Below are 21,285 nucleotides of genomic sequence, written 5' to 3' on the forward strand. Positions count from 1 at the left end.
TGTCTGAGGCCGGATTTGAACTCAGGTACTCCTGAATCCAGGGCCGGTGCTTTACCACTGTGCTATCTAGCTGCCCCCTGAGGCAGAATTTGAACTCTGGTCCTCCTGGCCTAGGGGGCCGTATTCGCTGCGCCACCTAGCTGCACCTGTCAGGCACTGTGGGAATGGCTTTTCCGGGCTTGAACTTGAAGCCCGTCGGGCGGGGGAGGCTGAGGGAGGTAATACGCATGCGTGAGGCCACCCAGGCAGCTGCCGCAGAGGCTTCAGTCTGGGCAGGGAGGGCGGGGGAGCGGGAGAGGGAGAGGGAGTGCGCAGGCGTGAAGCAACAGCTGCCGCATAGCCGGGGGCACGTCCGCAGGAGCCGGCGGGTGTCAAGGGTACCGAAGGGCACTTGTGCGAGTGGGAGCTCTGTGTGGGTTTGAGTGTGGGTCTGGGGTCTGTGTGCCCGTGAGTCGGGAAGTGCGGACGTGTGTGGGGAGAGGGAGGGGGGAGGGAGGGGGAGGGGTGACACGGCCTCCGGCCCCCTCCAGCGGCTGTCATTCATTCTTTCCCGACGCCAGAGGCTGCGGTGCCCCGAGGCGCCTGCCTGGGGGCTGCCGCGGTGGGGGGGCTGTGGAGGGGGGGCCTGGGGGCGGGGCCGGGGCCGGCTGGGGGCGGGGCCGGCCAGTCATCCTGCCTTTGAGCCCCCAGGTCCCGCCGGCTCTCCGGGAGTCGCCCCCCTGCTGGGAGAAGACGGGGCTGCCCAGGCCGGGCTGGGCAGACGGGCCCGGCAGACGGGAGGAGGACCATGGAGGACTCGGACCAAGGGCTGGAGGGGAGAGGTGAGCGGGGGGAGGCAAGGGTCCGTCGGGCGGCGGCGGCGGCGGGGTCCGCGGGGTCCGCGGGGTCGGCGGGTCTCCCGCCCACCCCGTTCTCCCCTTTCGGAATGGCGAGCACTCATTGCACCGGCACTTATTAGCCTCCTGCTGTGTGCCTCGCCGCTGCGCGTCATTCGGAGCCGCCCCCCCATTCCTTGTGGGGTGCGCAGAGCGGCTGGCGGGGGGAGGGCGGCACGGGGGGTGCCCGGCGGCTGGGGGGGGAGCTGCGGGGGGTGCCCGGCGGCTGGGGGGGAGCTGCGGGGGGGGGGGGGCGGGGGCGCCCGGCTGGGGAGGTGACGTGACGCGTCTCTCCTTCTCCAGGGGAGGCCCCCCAGGAAGGCAGGAGGCGGCGGCGGCGGCGGAAGAAGGACAGGCAGCCGCTGATCCCGAGCCACTATCAGGTGAGGTCACGGCAGCCCGTCCGGCGGCCGGGCTCTGACCCGGCTCTCGCCGTTACTTGGGCCGGGAGAAACGTTGTGTTCCACTTAACCAGAAGGTCCTCTTCAAGCATTCAGATCCTTCCCGCCCCGGACACACGGGGACCGAGAGCAAGGGAAGCAAAGCACCCCCTACCCCCACATAAGAGCGTGCCCCGTGAGAAGGGAGGCAAAGACGGGGCCGGGGACTCCGTAGCAGATGGAGAGGGGATGTCAGAGCAGCACGAGGGTCCCGTGGGGCTCCTGGGTCATTCTGGAGAGGGGCCATGGCTGGCCCTGAGGGCCCTCCCAGCTCTCCAAGTCGGTCATTAGGGAAAGCAAGACCTCCTTCAATAGCAGCAAGTCAGTGAGGGGGAAATAGATTCGAGTCCAGCTCGATAGGAGAGCCAGGTCAAGCCGACCATCCTGGGAGCGTTCGGATGACACTGACAGGAAGAGGACAAGATAGGACCCTCCTAGGAGCTCCAGGAGGAAACAGGATGACATCAGAGAAAAGAGAGAGCAGCTCCGAACACCCAGTCCTAGGCAGGCGGCTCGCTGTACACGGCAGTGTTGAGAATTCCCAGGAATGTTTTCTAACTGTTTAAAAAAAATCATGAGGTGCTGTTTGTTCTGGGGGGGGGGATTCCCCCCCCCATCCACTATTAACCACTGAGTCCTGCAACTACTTTCCCCTTGCTACAAAAAATTTTCTTCTTTTGAACCCCTAAAGTGAGTTGCCCAAGGTAGTCAGTGTCTGAGGCAGGTCCTTCTGACTCCAGACTGGTGCTCTCTCCACTGGGCTGCCTAGGTGCCCCTACAAAAACGTTTCCATGTCATGAGAGCACCTTGGATGGAATGAGAAGGAAATCCACAGTCTTTGCCAACAGTATTCTGCAGCCTGATTGATACAACTGTGGCACTCAGATGCTTGAGTGAAAAGTGAAGAGAGTAAAACTTGTAGGGTTTATTGATGGTTGATTATAAAAAAGTATTTGGTTATACATAGGAAAATATAGCATAAACATCTCCTGCCAATCCAGCATCACACGTTCCATGCTTATTCTAAAGCTATGCAAAATTAGCTGGCATCAATAGCAGAGAGAATTCTATCAAACAAGGCTTAGAACAGGAAAACCATGCTTCCTGCCCTGATGGAGGATGACCTGCACTGGCTCTATCTCAAAGGATCCCCTTTGGTGGGTTTTCCAGTGTTCATTTTGGGCCTATCATTGTCCTGGTCCCATCCAGATTCACTGTAGTGGAGAGCAGACCCAAAGAGACCCATAAGACCTCAAAAGAGTTTGGTCAGATTATCCCCAAGCGGGGGCAGCTAGGTGGCGCAGTGGATAAAGCACTGGCCCTGTATTCAGGAGGAACTGAGTTCAAATCCGGCCTCAGACACTTGACACTTACTAGCCGTGAGACCCTGGGCAAGTCACTTAACCCTCATTGCCCTACCAGCTCCCCCGCAAAAAGCTCCAAAAACCAAAAAAACAGATTATCCCCAAGCAAAAAACCAAAGCTGTAGCCCCTGTGTGTTATCCAGACTGTGTTATGCAGTTCTACATGCTGGCCGTCATGTTGGTCTTTCAGTCAGTAATTGTGTAACTGTGATCAATTCAGTAGTTAGGTTAATATTGACTAATACACTGGGTCTATGGCCTTTTAGCGACCAAAAGACCGTGACAATCATAGTACAGTTTGGAGGAGAACAGAGAACAGGATTGGGTAGGTGGGCAAAACCACATGACTGGTAACATAAAGAAAGGCAGACTGGTGCCCACATGGGACTGGAAACTGTACTTCTCTGTCACCAAGGACTGCTTGAGTGATTTATGGGAATTATTTGCATTTTGTGGTCTTTGCTAGGGGCTCACAACTGTCAGACTTTCTGTCTCTTCGCAAAAGATAAAAACTCCCCTAATTATACAAAGACAGGCAAGGACTGACCTCATATCTTTGGGGGTGGTAACAGTTTAATTTATTGGGCTTAACAAACATACCCAGAAATCATCTCGTGACAGAATTGGGTGGGAAGAAGGAGGGGTTACCAGTAGGAGAGAGAGCAATTTTTCTTTTAAACTAACTTTACACTAAATCAGAGGGAAACCTGAATTCCTGAGCTCAACTCAAGAAAATAGAAAGGTGGTATTAGGCAGACTCAGAAAAATCAATACAGCATAAAATCAATTACATTGTAGAATCCATACAGTAGAAACTAAAGGGATTTTTTTTTTTTTAGTGAGGCAATTGGGGTTACGTGACTTGCCCAGAGTCACACAGCTAGTAAGTGTTAAGTGTCTGAGGCCGGATTTGAACTCAGGTCCTCCTGACTCCAGGGCCGGTGCTCTATCCACTGCGCCATCTAGCTGCCCCAGGAATCATTAATGTTTTTTATCTCTTCAGTAGTTAATGTTATAATAACATAGAGGGTAAAATTTCATTTTAGGTATCTCCAATGTGAAGGAATTGGTGACTTAGAACCAATAACTTTTATTAATGCTAGAAATAAAGAGCACTTCAGCATATTATGCCCCTTATGCGATCCTGCCTCCTGAGATAATACATTGGTTCCTTAGGGTTATAATGTCATGAACTAGAAATTAATATGTGTAGAATGATTTCTTACGTCAGCATTGTGTGTCCGATTGTCAGATGGACACACATTCTTGGGTGTGGTTTGGAGCTTTAGCAGGCAAGGGCATCATCTTTTGGGGTTCACAGATTAGTCAGGGATGAGATGAGCAGTCAAAGAAGACCACAAATACAAAATGAGGCACTGAGAAAGTAGAGTCATTGGGAAATGTTTGAAGAGGCGACCCCTGGCTAAAGTAGGCATGTGTTTCGGTTTAGGGATTAGTGACGTTCCAGGATGTGGCTGTGGACTTCAGCAGGGATGAATGGAAACGCCTGGACGATGCTCAGAAGGCTCTGTACAGAGACGTGATGTTGGAAAACTACGAGAACCTGGTTTCCCTGGGTAAGCGCCGTTGTCTTCTATGACTCAGTGTCTGTCCCCTGGGGAGACTTGGTAGGCAGTGGATGGTCTGAAAACATGGCTGAGTTCTGGCTGATGTTTAAGGAGTATTGGAGACCATACCAATCAATGAGTAAACATTGATTAAGCAGCTACTCTGTGCTAGGCACTGTGGTCAGTCCTGGAGATACAAAAAGAGGGGAGACAACATGCCAACAAATAGAGACAAAGCAAACTATATATAGGATAAATAGGAAAGAAAGAACAGGAAAGGTAGAAGGTAGGTGTTTAGTTGGGACTTAAAAGAAGCCAGGGGGATCAGTAGTGGGGGTAGAGGAGGGAAGGTATTTCAGACATAGCTAACAGCCAATGAAAATGCCTGCAACCAAGAGGAGGAGGGTCTTCATTGTGTACTAGCTGGGAGGCTGATGTTTCTGGATCAGAGTACAGGTAGGGGAGTAGACGGTAAGAAGACTGGAAAGGTAGGAGGGGGCAGGTGATGAAGGCCTTTGAATGCCAAACAGAGCATTTTGTGTTTGCTCCTGAAGAGGTTGACATGGTCAGGTCTGTGATTTAGGAAGGTCACTTTAGTGGCTGGATGGAGGATGGATTGCAGTGGAAAGAGACTTGAGACAGGCAGACCTCACCACCCTGTCCCTCAGCAGCTATTGCAATCATCTTGGTGTAAGTGTATAAGCACCTACACCAGAGTGAGGACAATGTCAGAGAAAGGAACATATTAGAGAGATGTTGCATAGGTGAGATCAACAGGCCTTGGCACCATGTTGGATATGGGAGTGGGGGACGGCAAGGACAGTGAGGAGTCCAGGATGACTCCTAGGTCAGGAGCCTGAGGGACTAGGAGGGGGGTGGTGCCCTCTCAGGTAACAGGGAAGGTGTTGGGGAATGATAATGAGGCGTGTTCTGGGCATGTCTGCTGGAAGTCCAGTTTGGGATGTTCGAAGGAGGTGGGAGGCTGGAGAGCAGCAGCCACACTGGGGCAGAAGAGGGAGATCTTAGAGACGTCAGCCCCTCGAGCTGATGAGATGTTAAGAGTCCCAGATCCTTTTTGGCTTCTTTTCTGGTCTTAGTTGAAAGGTCCCTCCCTGGTATGCACTGATGTCAAACTCCAATAGAAAGGGATCCCTGCTGCTCATATGTTGACTTAGAAAACCACAAATTAGTATTCTTTATATTCTATTGTATTGTTATTTCTTTTGTCAGACGTTTCTCAGTTTTATTATATATATATATATATTATATATATATATATATATATATATATATATATATATATATATATATATATATATATATATATATATATATATTGTTCAGGCCCTCCCTCGACCCTCAATTCAAAAATTCTTGCTCAAGTTCCTCAGGGAGTCAAGAGAATGTTTGCTCCAAGAAACTTTCCTTCCCTCTCTTTTTTTTTTTTTTTGGTTTTGGTTTTTTTTTTTTTTGGTTTGCAGGGCAATGAGGGTTAAGTGACTTGCCCAGGGTCATACAGCTAGTTAAGTGTCAAGTGTCTGAGGCTGGATTTGAACTCAGGTCCTCCTGAATCCAAGGCCAGTGCTTTATCCACTGTGCCACCTAGCTGCCCCCCTTCCCCCTCTTCTTCTTTTTTTTTTTTTTCAGTGAGGCAATTGGGGTTAAGTGACTTGCCCAGGGTCATACAGCTAGTAAGTGTTAAGTGTCTGAGGCTGGATGTACTCCTGACTCCAGGGCCGGTGCTCTATCCACTGCACCACCTAGCTGCCCCTCTCAGTTATATTTTAATCTGGTTCAGGCCCTCCCTTGACCCTCGATTCAAAAATTCTTGCTCAAGTTCCTCAGGGAGTCAAGAGAATGTTTGCTCCAAGAAATTTTCCTTCCCTCTCTCTTTTTTTTTTTTTTTTTGGTTTGTTTTTGCAGGGCAATGAGGGTTAAGTGACTTGCCCAGGGTCATACAGCTAGTTAAGTGTCAAGTGTCTGAGGCTGGATTTGAACTCAGGTCCTCCTGAATCCAAGGCCAGTGCTTTATCCACTGCGCCACCTAGCTGCCCCCCTTCCCCCTCTTCTTTTTTTTTTTTTCAGTGAGGCAATTGGGGTTAAGTGACTTGCCCAGGGTTACACAGCTAGTAAGTGTTAAGTGTCTGAGGCTGGATTTGAACTCAGGTCTTCCTGACTCCAGGGCCGGTGCTCTATCCACTGCGCCACCTAGCTGCCCCCCTTCCCCCTCTTCTTGACAGTCTTTTCCAAGCACTTGGCCTCAATTTCTTTTCCCCTAGACTGAAAATGACATAAGGCAAGCAAGTGCCATGTCTTAGTTAGACTTTGTATCTCCCCCAGCACCATTCTCTGCTCACAGTAAATATTTAATAAATTCTTAATGGATTAAAAAAAAAGACCCAAGGAAAGTCACGGGTTGCAGCTCTGACCATTATATTCCCTTGCTCAAGAAGCTGCCATGAAAATATAACAAAAACGGAAAATATTGGATGTTGATGGGGATGTGGGAAAGCTGGGACACTAATCCACTGTTGGTGGAGTTGTGAGCTGATCCAACCATTCTGGAGAGCAGTTTGGAATTATGCTCAAAGGGCTATAGAGCTGTGCATACTTTGATCCAGCAATATCACTATTAGGTTTATGTCCCAAAGACATCCCCCCAAAGAGAAAAAGACCTATTTGTACAAAAATATTTCTAACAGCTCTTTTTGTGGTGGCTAAGAAATCTAAGGGATGCCCATCCATTGGGGAATGGCTAAACAAGCTATGGTATATGATGGTGATGGAATATTACTGTGCTATACAAAATGACAAGCAGGATGATTTCAGAAAGGCCTGAAGAGACTTGTATGAAATGAACAGAACTAAAAGAACACTGTGTCCAGAGACAGCAATATTGTTTGATGAGGAACTTTTCTCAGCAGTACAATGATCCAAGACAATCCCAAAGGACTAATGATGAAGCATGCTATCCACCTCCAGAGAAAGAACTGATATTGATGGAACAGACCGAAGCAGGCGATTTGTCACTTTTTTTCATTTTTTTATTCAAGTTTTCTTGTGCAAAATGACTAATATGGTCATGTTTTACATAATTGCACATGTATGATGCACCTGTGATTGCTTACCGCCTCAGGGAGGGAGCAGGGGAGGGAAGAAGGTATAAAAATTGGAACTCAAAACTGTAAATAAAAATGTTTATTATTTAAAAAAAAGAAGCTGCCATGGCTTCCGGTTGCTTCTAAATGAAGCATAAAATCCCTTTTGGTTTTCAAAGCCCTTCACAGTCTGGAGGTCATGTTTTACAGACCTCTGATGGGGGTGGCATCCCCCCCCTACCCCCATCAGAGATTCCACTTTTCTTCCCAGACCTTTGTACAACTGACCCTAAATGCCACCTTCTCCATGAGGCCTTTTCTCTGAAATAGCTTGTATTGATCCTCATCTGCTTAGACGTGTACATGGTATTTCCCCAAACAGAATGAAGGCCCTTTGTGAACAACCATTACTTGGTTTTGTCTTTGCCTATACAATCCTGCACACAGCAAGCGGCTGCTCTATAAAAGGGCTTTCATTAGTGTCTATTACTTGATTGTTTCAGATACCCAGATCTCAGTGGAGATACATTCGAAGGTCTTGCCCTTTAGCATGGGATGGGTTTAAGCCAAAATGAGAGCATTCTCTGGGAATATCAGAGTATGCTTCAGAGGTCTTTGTATTACCTCCTCATTTCCATGGATATAACTGAATTCTCAGGTAGCTTTCCTGCTGTCCTCAGAACTTTCTTATTTTTCTCCCTACATTTAGGGCTTCCTGTTTCCAAAGGGGATGTGATCTCCCTGTTGGAAAGAAGAGAAACTCCACGGAAGTCAAAGGAACGCGTTGCCAGAGCCCCTTGTCCAGGTGAGTGATTGAGGCCAAGCAGGTCAATTCAAACAGCATCTGCTCTCATCAGTTAGGTGGCTGCATCTTTGCACAGTTGGGTAGTGGCTTCTCCTCAAAGGACCCAAGGCCTATGGTGAAGAGCTCATCTATCCTAAGGTGCATCTTTCACTTGAGCCCTGATTCAGGGCACGAGATGTAGCTTCTTTCTTTAATGTGTTATTTTTTTTTCTGATAAAAGTATTTTATTTTTTTCTAGTTACATGTAAAGATAGTTCTCAACATTTGTTTATACAAGCTTTCCAATTTCAGATTTTTCTCCCTCCCCCCCTCCCCTAGACAGCAGGTAATATGATATAGGTTTTATATATATATATACACACACACACACACACACACACACACACACACACACACACACACACACACATATATGTATATATGTATATGTATACGTATGTATGTATATATAATAACATTTAAAGTGGTTTTTTTATTATTATTTTAAATTTTTGTGTGTGTGTGTGAGGCAATTGGGGTTAAGTGACTTGCCCAGGGTCACACAGCTAGTAAGTGTCTGAGGCCAGATTTGAACTCAGGTCCTCCTGACTCCAGGGCCGGTGATCTATCCACTGTGCCACCTAGCTGCCCCTTAATGTGTTTTTTAAAAAGTAATTTCACATTTAATAGTCTTTAGATTTAAAAACCCACTTCTTTGCTACTACAAATTTGCTATAACACTAAGTATTTTGGTGTCTCTGGGGCCTTTCTTTTGGTCATTGACCTTCTTTGGGTAGAATCCTTAGGTCAAAGCATAAGGTCATTTTAGTCATGTTCTTTGGGTTATTCCAATCGTTTTCCAGTATAATTGGGCCAATTAATGGCTCCAATGAGAGTGCATCAGTATGCTTGTGTTTCTAAAAGCCACTGTGACCTTGTTTACTCCCAGCCTTTGTTATTTTTGAAGCATGTCAAGTAAAATCAGTAAGGCAACAAATATATAATAAGTGCTTTCTGTGTACTAGGAACCATGCCAAGCACTGGGGATTACAAACAAAAGCAAAATCCGGGTCTTCTCCCCTCAAGGAACTCATGTTGTAATGGAAAAAACTCACTATGCAAATCACTGTTTTATATATGGGATTTATACAGTGTATCAGCTGAGCCCTGCAGGAAAGTAGGAGGGATAGGGGATAAGGAAAGGGGTGAGGGGATCGGGAGAGGTAAAAGTCAGAAGCAAAGTACTTGAGGATGGACAGGGTGCAAAGAGAGAGAGGTCAAATAGGGAAACATAGAATGGAGGGAAATAGTTAATACTCATAACTGAAAAAATTATGACGGCAGGTTTATCGGATAAAGACCTCATTTCTCAAATAGATAACTGAGTCAGATAGTCAAAGGATATGATAGGTAGTTTTCAGATGAAGTAATCAAAGTTATTTATAGTCATATGACTAAATGCTCTAAATCACTATTGATTAGAGAAATGCCGATTAGAACAACTCTGAGATATTATACCATACCTATCAGATTGGCTAATATGACAGAAAATGAAAATGTTGGAGGAAACGTGGGGAAATTGAGACACTAATGCACTGTTGGTGAAGTGGTAAACTGATTCAACCATGCTGTAGAACAGTTTGGATCCATGCCCAAAGGTGCATGAAACAAACCATGCATACCTTTTGACCCAGCAATACTACTGCTAGGAGTATATCCCAAAGAAATCAAAAACAAAAAGGAAAGGGACCTATATGTACAAAAATATTTATGATAGCTCTTTTAGTAGTGGCAAAGAACTGGAAATGGAAGGAATGTCCATTAGCTGGGGAATGGCTGAACAAGTTGTGATACATGATTATGATGGAATATTATTGTGCTATATAAGAAATGATGAGCATGCTGTTTCTACTTCTTTTGGGTTTTCTTTTTGAGCTTTTCCCTTTTGTTCTGATTCTTCTTTCATGACATGACTAATGCAGAAATAAGTTTAATGTGATTATACATTTATAACCTATATCAGATTGCTTTCTGTCTTGAGGAGGGAATGAGAAAAATTTGGAACTAAAAATCTTATGAAAACAAATGTTGAAAACTATCCTTACATGTAACTGGAAAATAACAAAATACTTTTATGAGTTAAAAAAGAAATGATGAGCAGGATGCTCTCAGAAAAACCTAGAAAGATTTACATGAACTGATGCAAAGTGAGATGAGTAGAACCAGGAAAACATTGTATATAGTAACAGCAATATTGTATGATAGTCAAGTATGAATTGACTTAGCTATTCTTAGCTATACAATGATCTAAGACAGTTTTGAAGGACCTATGATGAAAAGTGCTATCTCCAGAGAAATAACTGATGGAGTCTAAATGTAGATCAAAGCATACTTTTTCATTATTTTACTTGACTTTTTTTTTGGGGGGGTAGGGGAAGTTGGTCTGTTTTCTTTTACAACATGACTAACATGGAAATATGTTTTGCATGACTGAACCGTGTAACCTATATCGAATTGCTCGCCTTTTCATTGCTGGGGGAAGGGACAGGGGAGGGGGCAGAGAAAGAATTTGAAACTCAGAATTTTAAAACAAATGTTAAAAGTTGTTTTTACATGTAATTGGAGAAAAATATTTAATTTTAAAAAAAGATTTATACAGTATAAATGGGGGTGATTTCATGGGGAAGGCACCAGTTGTTTGGTGAGAGGGGAAGGGGAAAAAGGTAGGATTTGAGCTGAATTGTGAAGGGAGGCCAAGAGGCAATGTGTAGGGGGAGCATTCTGAGCAGGCATGAAGGACAACCAATGATAAAGGACGTTTCCCTTTGGCTTCTTGGGCCCAGGAATGTGGAGCGCTGCATAGAAAGTCAGGCTTTTCTAGTATGCTAGTTAGTATTACTGAACTGCTGGAATAAGTTGAAAAATGTGGGCAATGTAAAAACAGGATATAAATGAAGATACATTTTATCTTATTTGTTTGTTCATTCATTCATTTATTCATTTGTTTGTTTATTTGTTTATTTTTTGGTGGGGCAATGAGGGCTAAGTGACTTGCTCAGGGTCACACAGCTAGTGTTGAGTGTCTGAGGCTAGATTTGAACTCAGGTCCTCCTGAATCCAGGGCCGGTGCTTTATCCACTGCACCACCTAGCTACCATGAAGATGTATTTTAAAACATGCATAGCAAGTAATATTAAAGTGATTATACAGCAATCTATAAACTTCATCACATACAGGTTATTGTAAGTGTAGATTAATTATGACAAAATAGAAGACATTTGTCCTGGTTACATCTGTATAGGCTTCTTTTTGTTTTCTTTTGTTTTTGCGGGACAATGAGGAGTAAGTGACTTTCCCAGGGTCACACAGCTAGTAAGTGTCAAGTGTCTGAGGCCAGATTTGAACTCAGGTCCTCCTGCTTTATCCACTGCACCACCTAGCTGCCCCTGTATAGGCTTTTGAATGATTTTCCTCTGTATATTTTTTTTCTGAAATTGTGGGACTTTTTCTAATTTTTTTTGCATAGTTGTAGTTAGTATGTATATATTATTCTGGTTCTGCTTTCTGCAGTCAGGCAACAAGCATTTATTAGGCACCTACTACATTCTAGGTACCTAACTAGGCAGGATTTGGTGAAACAGAATTAGGGTCAGAAATGGTAGAATTTGAAAGAGAATTAGGGTTAGAAGTGGAATTGTAGGGTATGGGTTAGGTGAGTCTTGTGGTTGGACATCTCCCTGCTTCAAATCTGTCCTCTTCCCCTCTCTCCTGTATTCTCTGATCCAGTGGCCCTGACCTCCTGGCTCTTCTCAGAACAAGACCCTTCACCTCTTGGCTTAAGGCATTTCCTCTGGCTTTCCCTCATGTCTGAAATTCTCTTCCTCTTCATCTCTGACTTCCCTCAAGTTCCAGCTAAAATCCTGCTTTCTACAGGAGACCTTTCCTGAGCCCTCTTTTTTTCCTGTGAATTCATTTCCCCCTTCAATTTGGGATTTTGGGTACTTGTCAGTGCCTTTCAGCATTCTTTTTTTTAGGGGTGGTGGTGGGGCAATGAGGGTTAACTGACTTGCCCAGGGTCACACAGCTAGTAAGTGTCAAGTGTCTGAGGCTGGATTTGTCCTAATCCTTCTTAAATTCTGGCACATTACCTCTGCTAATTCTCACCTCTTCGTTCTGTAGATAAACTTGCTTGTACATACTTGCCTGTTTATTGTCTCCCCCATTAGTTGGGAGCTTGTTAAAGGAAGATATTTTGCCTTTGTATCTTCAGCACTTAGCACAGTAGCTCAAACAGAGTAGGTGCTTAATAAATGCTTATTTACTCACTGAAGTGAAGAGACACTTGAAACGTTGTGTGCCCATTAGGAGGCTGTTGCATTAATCTAGGGAAGATGTTCTCAGAGCCTGAATTGGGATCGTGGCTGTGTCAGAAAGAAGGATGTGAAGCTAGAAATGGTCAGATCACACAAGTAATTGATTATCTTCATTGAGGGAGCTTATGAATTTGGGAGACTGGAAGACTGGGGGATGCCTTCTACAGAACAGAGAAGTGTGTAAGAGGAATGGGTTTAAGAGGAAAGAGAACAAAGCTTTGGACATATTGAGTTCGAGATATCTCTGGGACATGCAGTTTGAAAGGTCATGTCAGCATTTGTTGATATGGGGCTGAGGCTCAGAGAAGTGACTGGGCTGGGGGGAGATAGAGCTAGATATTATGGCTGTATTTGTGAGCAGATACAATTACCAAGAGAACATAAGGGAGAGGAGGCCCTAGCACGGGACCTTGGGGAACCCCAGTGACTGGGGAGCAGAAGGAGTCTGCTATGAAGAATGATCCAGCAAAGGAAACTGAGAAGGAGCATTCAGAGAGGTGAGAGAACAAGAGGTCCTGGTGTCACAAAAGTCCAGGGAGGACAGAGAGGGATCAGCAATGTCAGAGGCAGTATAAAGACTGAGACAAAACCCAGCAGACCTGGCAGTCTTGGGATTTGGGGGCAACTTGGGAGAGAAAAGGTTCAGTTAAGTGATGAGAGCCGGAGCCAGCTTGCAAAGTCAGTGAGAGGAGAGGAAATCCAGGCAGTGAATGGAGACAAGCATTTCTAAGTTTGACTGAGAAAAGGAGTGAAGTTTTTGGACTTAAAAGGGTTTTTAGAGAAGGTGTTTTGTTTTTGTTTTTTTGGACTAGGAGACTTGACCATGTTACAAGGCTAGTTGATAAGGATCTAGCAGATAGGGAGAGATTCAGGATCTGAGCAGAAATGATTGAGGTCACAATCTGTTGGAGAAGGTAGGTAAAATGAGATGAAGTATCCATGTAGATGGATTGGCCTTGGTCAGGAAGAGGATCACCTTGTTTTGTTTGTTTGTTTATTTTGTTTTTGTGGGCCAGTAAGGGTTAAGTGATTTGCCCAGGGTCACACAGTTAGTAAGTGTCAAGTGTCTGAGGTCAGATTTGAACTCAGGACCTCCTGATTCCAGGGCTGGTGCTTTATTCACCGCACCACCTAGCTGCCCCCAGGATCACCTTATTTTAAAAGAATAGTGGAAAGGAAAAGGGGAGAGAATGATGTTTCAAAGGGTTTTGAGATGAAAAAGAGGAGGGGTTATGTCTAATGACCTTAATTTTCTGAGTAAAGGAAGAGGTAAGATCCTTAACTAATGGACTGGAGAGTGGGGTGAGGAGAGAAAGGAGAGAAGACGTGAGAGGCTTTAGGAGAGAGGAGTTTTGGAAGAGTTTCTGTGGAGAGAATTAAGGTTAAATAAAAGGATTGCTTTACTGTGGTGAGGGCCCAAGTGAAGTTAGATCATGTGACTTTTTCCACTATATATAAATATGTACATATAAGTATACACATACATGTATGTGTGTATATATATTTTTTAATTTGACAAATACCAAAGTGAGCATCTCCATATACACAGAACAGAAAAAGAGGATTGCATAGGAAAGTGTGAATCTCCATGATGTATATAGCTTGCTCTTCCCTTTGAAAATAAAACAAATTCACCATGTATGTAACCTTTAAAGTTATACTGCTTTTCTGAGATTCTTTCTTGCCTACCTTTCGTCCTCTTTTGTAAATTAAAAATTTCTTTAGTGATTCTTTTTTCTTTCTTTTCTCCACACCCAAACTTATCCCTAATCCTCTTTCCACACCACCCCACATTGAAAAAAAGAAAAATGAAATAATCAAACTCTTTTAACAAATATGCATAGTCAAGTAAAACAAATGCCCACAAGTGGCTATGTCAGAAAATGTACATCTCATTATGCTTCTTGAATCAATTTCCTTTCTATCCGGAGGTGGGTATCAGACCTTATCATTGGTTCTCTGGACTCTTGGTTAGTCATTGATCAGAATTCTCAAAGGCTTGTTTATCTTTATAAGGTCATTGTTCCATAATTGTTCTGATTCTGTTTCTCCCTGTGTCAGTACATAAAGTCTTCTCGGTTTTCTCTAAAATCATCCCTTTTACCCTTTCTTATCCTACAGTAAACATATTCCTTACATTTTTATTTTATTTTATTTTACAATTTGTTCAGCCCTTCTCCAATTGATGAACAGTCACTAGTTTCCTTCTCTGCTACTACAAAAAGAGTTGCTAAAATAATTTTTTTAGATATGGGTCCTTTTCCTCTAAGATATATTTCTGGTAGAGACTTAGCAGTATCTCTAGATCAAAAGGTATGCATAGTGAATTTTTTTGGCATAGTTTCAAATTGCTTTCTAGAATGGCTGGATTATTTCACAGCTCCAACAACAATCTTCTTGTAAAAATTTTCTAGCAATGCCTTCATCAATCGTCATTTTCCCTTTTTGTCATCTTTGCCAATCTGATAAGTGTTGAGGTGGGACCTGAGAATTACATGAATTTTTAATGTACAAGATTGGCATGCTTGTATCAATTTTATATATATTCTCATATTGTTTCATATGCTTATTTATAATTTCTTTTGGCACAATTGTAATTTAGTTCATAAAATTTGATTTAGTAATTTTCTACTTGTTGGATACATGGCTTATTTCCAAGTTTTCCAATTATAAATACTGCCATTATGAACAGTTTTGTAGGGAGAAGTCTTTATCATTCTTAGGATATACTGTTAACCAGTGGTGTTAAACTAAAATAGAAAAGGTTCTCTCTGTGGCTGCATTATTGTCTTAGAAAACTTCAAATTAGGGGCAACTAGGTGGTACAGTGGATAAAGCACTGGCCCTGGATTCAGGAGGACCTGAGTTCAAATCCGGCCTCAGACACTTGACACTTACTAGCTGGGTGACCCTGGGCAAGTCATTGAACCCTCATCACCCCGCAAAAATATAAAAAATTTAAAAATAAATCAATTAAAAAAACAAACAAACAAACAAATGGGGCAGCTAGGTGGTGCAGTGGATAAAGCACCAGCCCTGGATTCAGGAGGACCTGAGTTCAAATCCAGCCACAGACACTTGATGCTTACTAGCTGGGTGACCCTGGGCAAGTCACTTAACCCTCATTGCCCCACAAAAAACAAAAACTTCAAATTGACATATGCTATATCATATTGTATTTTTTCATTTTGTTAAATATTTCCCAATTATGGCATGTGGGAGCCAGCAAATTTGATACCTCTGCCCTTAATATTGGTATCAGTAAATCCAAAGGTATGAACAGGTTAATTGCACTTGTTTTGGATTGATTGCTATGTTTCATTCAAAAAATATTACATCATTTTATAGCTCTTATACTTGTCTCATTACGTGTCTATTTCTTTACATCTCCAGGATCAAATGTTATAATTCTTTCATTTAATGGATTTTATGTTACATTTCAGAGTTCTTTTAATTTGTTTTTTATGATTATTTGGTAGTTTAAACAATTTTTTTTTGTGGTGTTTGCCAGTTTGTATACCTCTTAAAAATTTGTTTTCCTGGGGCAGCTAGGTGGCACAGTGGATAGAGCACAGGCCCTGGAGTCAGGAAAGCCTGAGTTCAAATCCGGCCTCAGACACTTAACACTTACTAGCTGTATGACCCTGGGCAAGTCACTTAACCCCAATTGCCTCACAAAAAAAAATTATTTTCCTTTTATTTTTGCATCCTTTTCATTTCCAAATATATTCCCTACTCCTCTCCTCTCCAATGAACCATTCCTTACAATAATGTATAAAAAAGAAATTTAAAAATAAATGTCCAGAAAACTACCCAGAATGTTAGCTGACCCTTACAGTACTGTATATACAGTGTTATACACCCAGAGTCTCTCACCACTACAAAAAGAGGGAGGTTAATTTTCTCATTTCTTCTTGTCATTATCATTATGTGTGCGTGTATACATGTATGTGTGAATACATACATGTATCCATGCACAATGTAGTGTGTATGTATATATGCTTATTTTTATATGCAGAAACACAAAAATACATACCCACAAAATGTGTGTATATAGAATTTTATTTTATATACATATATGTGTATATGTATATATACATAAGTATTATGTATATATGTGTGTATTTTAAAATAAACATCTATATACACCTCCCCCCCAAAATGATACATTTTTTGTTTTTGCCATTTATATTGTGGATATGCTTTTTTATCCCTGGTTTTGCTTAATTCACTCTGCATCAGTTCACATAAATCTTGCAACACTTCTCTGAATTTATTTGTTTCACTGATTTTTGTAGTGGAGTAATTATATGTTACAGTTTTGTACCATGATTTTCTTGGCTATTTACCAGTTATTGAGAATCTATTTTGTTTCTAGTTCTTTGTTATAACAAAAATGCTATTTAAATACTTTGGTGTATGTGTTAAATATACCAAAGTGTGTTATACCATTTCTTCATCTTAAGTATATGCCCAACAGGGGAATTTCTGGATCAGATGATATAGCTGTCTTAGTCACTTTTCCAGCATAATTCCAAATTGCTTTTCCAGAATGACTAGATCAATTCACAGCTCCATCAACAGTACTTGCCTGACTTTCCATAGGCACCTGGGAAAGTGACACAAATGTGTATAGTTCTATACTAAGAGTTCTTCTCACTGCTACCCCATGGAGGTCAAAACTGGAAAGAAAGGTCCCATTTGCATTTATCCTTTCAGAATTTTTTTTCTTATTTTTTCTTAACTTAACTTTTTGTTCCTTTAAATTCTGAACTTTTTGTTCCTTTAAATGAATACCAGTGATTTTGTTTATTTTGTTTAACTCAATAGAGCATCCCCTTGGTAATTTTATTTGAAGCATACTAAGTCTATAAATTAATTTAGGCAGTTTCCATATTTTTATTTATTGGATGGACCTAAATATGAGTTCTTGATTTTATTAAAATGTTTTGGAATTGTATGTATTTAAGTCTCAAGTGTGTACCTTTGGAAATTGAATCTCATATATTTTATGCTTTATATATTTATTTTAATTAGAACTTTCCCTTTTAATACTTACTCATAGTTTTATTATTGCTGTATAGAAATGTTATTGATTTGGGGGCAGCTAGATGGCGCAATGGATAGAGCACCGGCCCTGGAGTCAGGAGTACCTGAGTTCAAATCTGGTCTCAGACACTTAACACTTACTAGCTGTGTGACCCTGGGCAAGTCACTTAACCCCAATTGCATCACTAAAAACAAACAAACAACAATAAAACAAAACAAAAAAAAGAAATGTTATTGATTTGTAGATTTATTTTTTATCCTACTTTATTAATGTTATTATCTCAGTTCCTTTGCTGATTCTTTGGGGTTTTCTAAATAGACCATTATATTATCAGCAAAGGGATACTTTACTTAGTCTCCTCTTTTAAAATTAAAAATTTAAATGATAAACATTTTTGTTCAAAGTTTTGAGTTCTAAATTTTATCTCTCCTCCTTCCCATAGGTGGTAAGCAATCAAATATAGGTTATACATGTGAAATTATGTAAAACATGACCATATTAGTCATTTTGTATAAGAAAACTTGAATAAAAATGAAAGAAAGTGAAAACTAGCATGCCTCAGTCTGTGTTCAATCAATATCAGTTCTTTCTTTGGAGGTGGATAGTATGCTTCATCATTAGTTCTTTGGGATTGTCTTGCATCATTGTATTGCTTAGAATATTTAAATCCTTCACAGTTCTTCATTAAACAGTATTGCTGTCACCATGCATACCATTCCTCTTGTTCTGCTCATTTCACTATACATCTGTTGATACAAGTCTTTCCAGGCCTTTCTGGAGTCATCCTGTTTGTCATTTCTTATAGCACAATAATATTCCATCACAATCATATAGTCTCCTCTTTTTTGGTGTTTGTCTTTAATTTCCTTCTTTTGTCTTATTTATCACTGGGATTTCTAGAATAATGTCACATAATGGTGGGGAGCTTGCCTTGGGTTAGTAGACTTCAGTTGCACTCCTGCCTCTAACAAGTATAGGTTGGGTGATCTAAGTCAAGGTGTTGATCTGAGAATATGCCCATGAAATTCCAGGTTCTATTTTTTAAAAAGTCTTTCCCAGGGGCAGCTAGATGGCGCAGTGGATAGAGCACCAGCCCTGGAGTCAGGAGTACCTGAGTTCAAATCCGGCCTCAGACACTTAATACTTACTAGCTGTGTGACCCTGGGCAAGTCACTTAACCCCAACTGCCTCACTAAAAAAAAAAAAAAAAAAAGAAAGTCTTTCCCAGGCTAACGATCCCTAGTTATTTCAACCATGCTTTCTATGGAATTGCATTCTAGGACCATTGAACATGCTAGCCAGCCTCCTTTGTTCTCTGGCTCCTCAGTACACTTATTATTATATGGCACTCAGAACTAAACAGAGTACTGCACATGTGCTTTGGCCTGGACAGGATTTTGACTGTTCTCATCCTGTAATCTGTGAAGTCTGATGTCTTTGTAGCTTTCTGGGTTGTTATGTAAAATGTTTCATGTATGTTGAACTTAAAGTTCACTAAAACCTACAGATATTTTTCAGGTGAATTGTCTGGTCATGCCCCTCTTCTTCTTTTTTTCCCCTTGCAGAGATGGATTTCTGAACCCAAATGTAAAATTTTGCACATATTTATTATATTTCCAATTATTAGTTTCAGCCCACTGGTTTGGCCTTTTGGGATCTTTTTGAATCCTAGCTGATACCTATATTGTTAGCTTTCCTTCTTAGCTTTGTGTCATTTGTCAATTTGATCATCTTGCCATACATGGTTCCCTCCTTCCCTCCTATCCTCTTTCTCTCTGTGAATTTGCTTTTGCTACCCTGGAATGTGAGCCATAGGCTACTAGGACTATTTCAATCTTGTAACTTTTTTATGCCCAAATAAAACCATATATTAAATTGAACATGGCAACTCTTCCCTGTTTGTGTCCCCTTCTGAATTTCCTTCTTTCTATAGTGTATTTAAAAATATTTTGTTGTTACTCTTTTTCTTTTCATCTCTATTAATACACTATAATTTATTCAGCTATTCTCTAATGCAGTTACTCCAGTGATACCCTATTATTTCTTTGGCATTTAAAGCCTTTTATAACCTAGTTCCAACCTACCTTTCCCCCTTTATTGCACATGTTCTTCAAAAACACTATGATCTAATCATACTGGCTTTCTTGCTATTTCCTACACATGCCATCTCTTGCTTATTTTTGTACTTCCTTGGTTCTGTGATTATTTGGAATTGGAGGGGGAAGCCTCCTTACTTCCATCTTAGAATCCTTAATTTCCTTCAAGGAAGCTTTTACATGAATTCTTTCCTGTTTCCTTCCCCCTAGCTGGTGGTGCCTTCTCCCCAGAGTAGGGGGGAATATGTGGACAATACACTTTTTTTTTTGAGAGGCAATGGTGGTTAAGTGACTTGCCCAGGGTCACACAGCTAGTAAGTGTTAAGTGTCTGAGGCTGGCTTTGAACTCAGGTCCTCCTGAATTCAGGGCTGGTGCTCTATCCACTGCACCACCTAGCTGCCCCAACAATACACTTTTTTTTTTTTTTTTTTTTTTTAGTGAGGCAGTTGGGGTTAAGTGACTTGCCCAGGGTCACACAGCTAGTTAAGTATTAAGTGTCTGAGGTCGGATTTGAACTCAGGTCCTCCTGACTCCAGGGCTGGTGCTCTATCCACTGCACCACCTAGCTGCCCCTCAACAATACACTTTTAAGTTTAATCTGCATTATTGACATTTTATCCATCACTTTAAGTCTAGAAACAGTAAATAAACAAAAACCCCCAGATTTTTAGCATTTGCTGAATTACAAGGAAAATAAATGTTCATATTAAAAATTTAATAATTGACTCTCCTGAGCCTGTTTGACCTTGCTCCAGTACACTGGTGCTCCTCTGTCCCTCAAATCTTTTGTATCTATTTTGCATTTGAGGCAGCATGACTTTCATTTCTCCAGTTGCTATATATTAATCCTTTGTAATTTGATCTCTAAGTTAATAGCATAATTTTTTGTTTTGTTTTGTTTTAGTGAGGCAATTGGGGTTAAGTGACTTGCCTAGGGTCACACAGCTAGTGAGTGTTAAGTGTCTGAGGCCAGATTTGAATTCAGATCCTCCTGACTCCAAGGCCGGTGCTTTGTCCACCTTGCCACCATCATTTTTATTATGTTGGCAAACCATTATATTTTTTATGTTTTTTAAAATAATAATTAACATTTTTATTTATAGTTTGGGGTTCCAATTTTTATCCTTTCCCTCCCTCCCCTCCCCCTCCCTGAGGTAGAAAAAAATCAGATATGGGTTATACATGTATGATTATGCAAAACATTAACATATTTGTCATTTTTTTACAAGGAAACTTGATTAAAAGAAAAAAATGAAAGAAAGTAAAAAATCGCATGCTTCAGTCTGTTTCATCAATACCAGTTCTTTCTTTAGAGGTGGATAGTATGTTTCATCAGTAGTCCTTTGGGATTGTCTTGGATCATTGTGTTGTTGTGAATAGTCAAGTCATTCACAGTTCTTCATTGAACAATATAGTTGTCTCTGTGCACAATTTTCTCTTGGTTCTGCTTACTTCACAATACATCATTTCATACATGTCTTCCCAGGCCTTTCTAAAGTCATCCTGCTTGTCATTTCCTATAGCACAATAATATCCCATCACCATCATATACCACAGCTTGTTTAGCCATTCGCCAGTTAATGGACATTCCTATCATTTCCAATTCTTAGCCACCACAAAAAGAGCTGCTAGAAAT

At 41.7% G+C, this 21,285-nt stretch overlaps 1 protein-coding gene across 1 annotated transcript in view; it reads left to right on the forward strand.

Annotated features, from left to right (window-relative positions):
• Window positions 1-345: 345 nt before the first annotated feature.
• LOC122754473 overlaps window positions 346-21,285 on the forward strand; it is a 32,037-nt gene continuing 11,097 nt past the window's right edge. Inside the window, exons 1-5 of the mRNA XM_044002952.1 lie at window positions 346-410; window positions 691-821; window positions 1,179-1,258; window positions 4,130-4,256; window positions 8,055-8,150. Coding sequence (XP_043858887.1) covers window positions 788-821; window positions 1,179-1,258; window positions 4,130-4,256; window positions 8,055-8,150 — 337 coding nt within the window. The 5' untranslated portion in view covers window positions 346-410; window positions 691-787. The remainder of the gene's footprint in view (window positions 411-690; window positions 822-1,178; window positions 1,259-4,129; window positions 4,257-8,054; window positions 8,151-21,285) is intronic.

Source organism: Dromiciops gliroides, chromosome 4 (genome assembly GCF_019393635.1).
Source record: "Dromiciops gliroides isolate mDroGli1 chromosome 4, mDroGli1.pri, whole genome shotgun sequence".
NCBI lineage: Eukaryota > Metazoa > Chordata > Mammalia > Microbiotheria > Microbiotheriidae > Dromiciops > Dromiciops gliroides.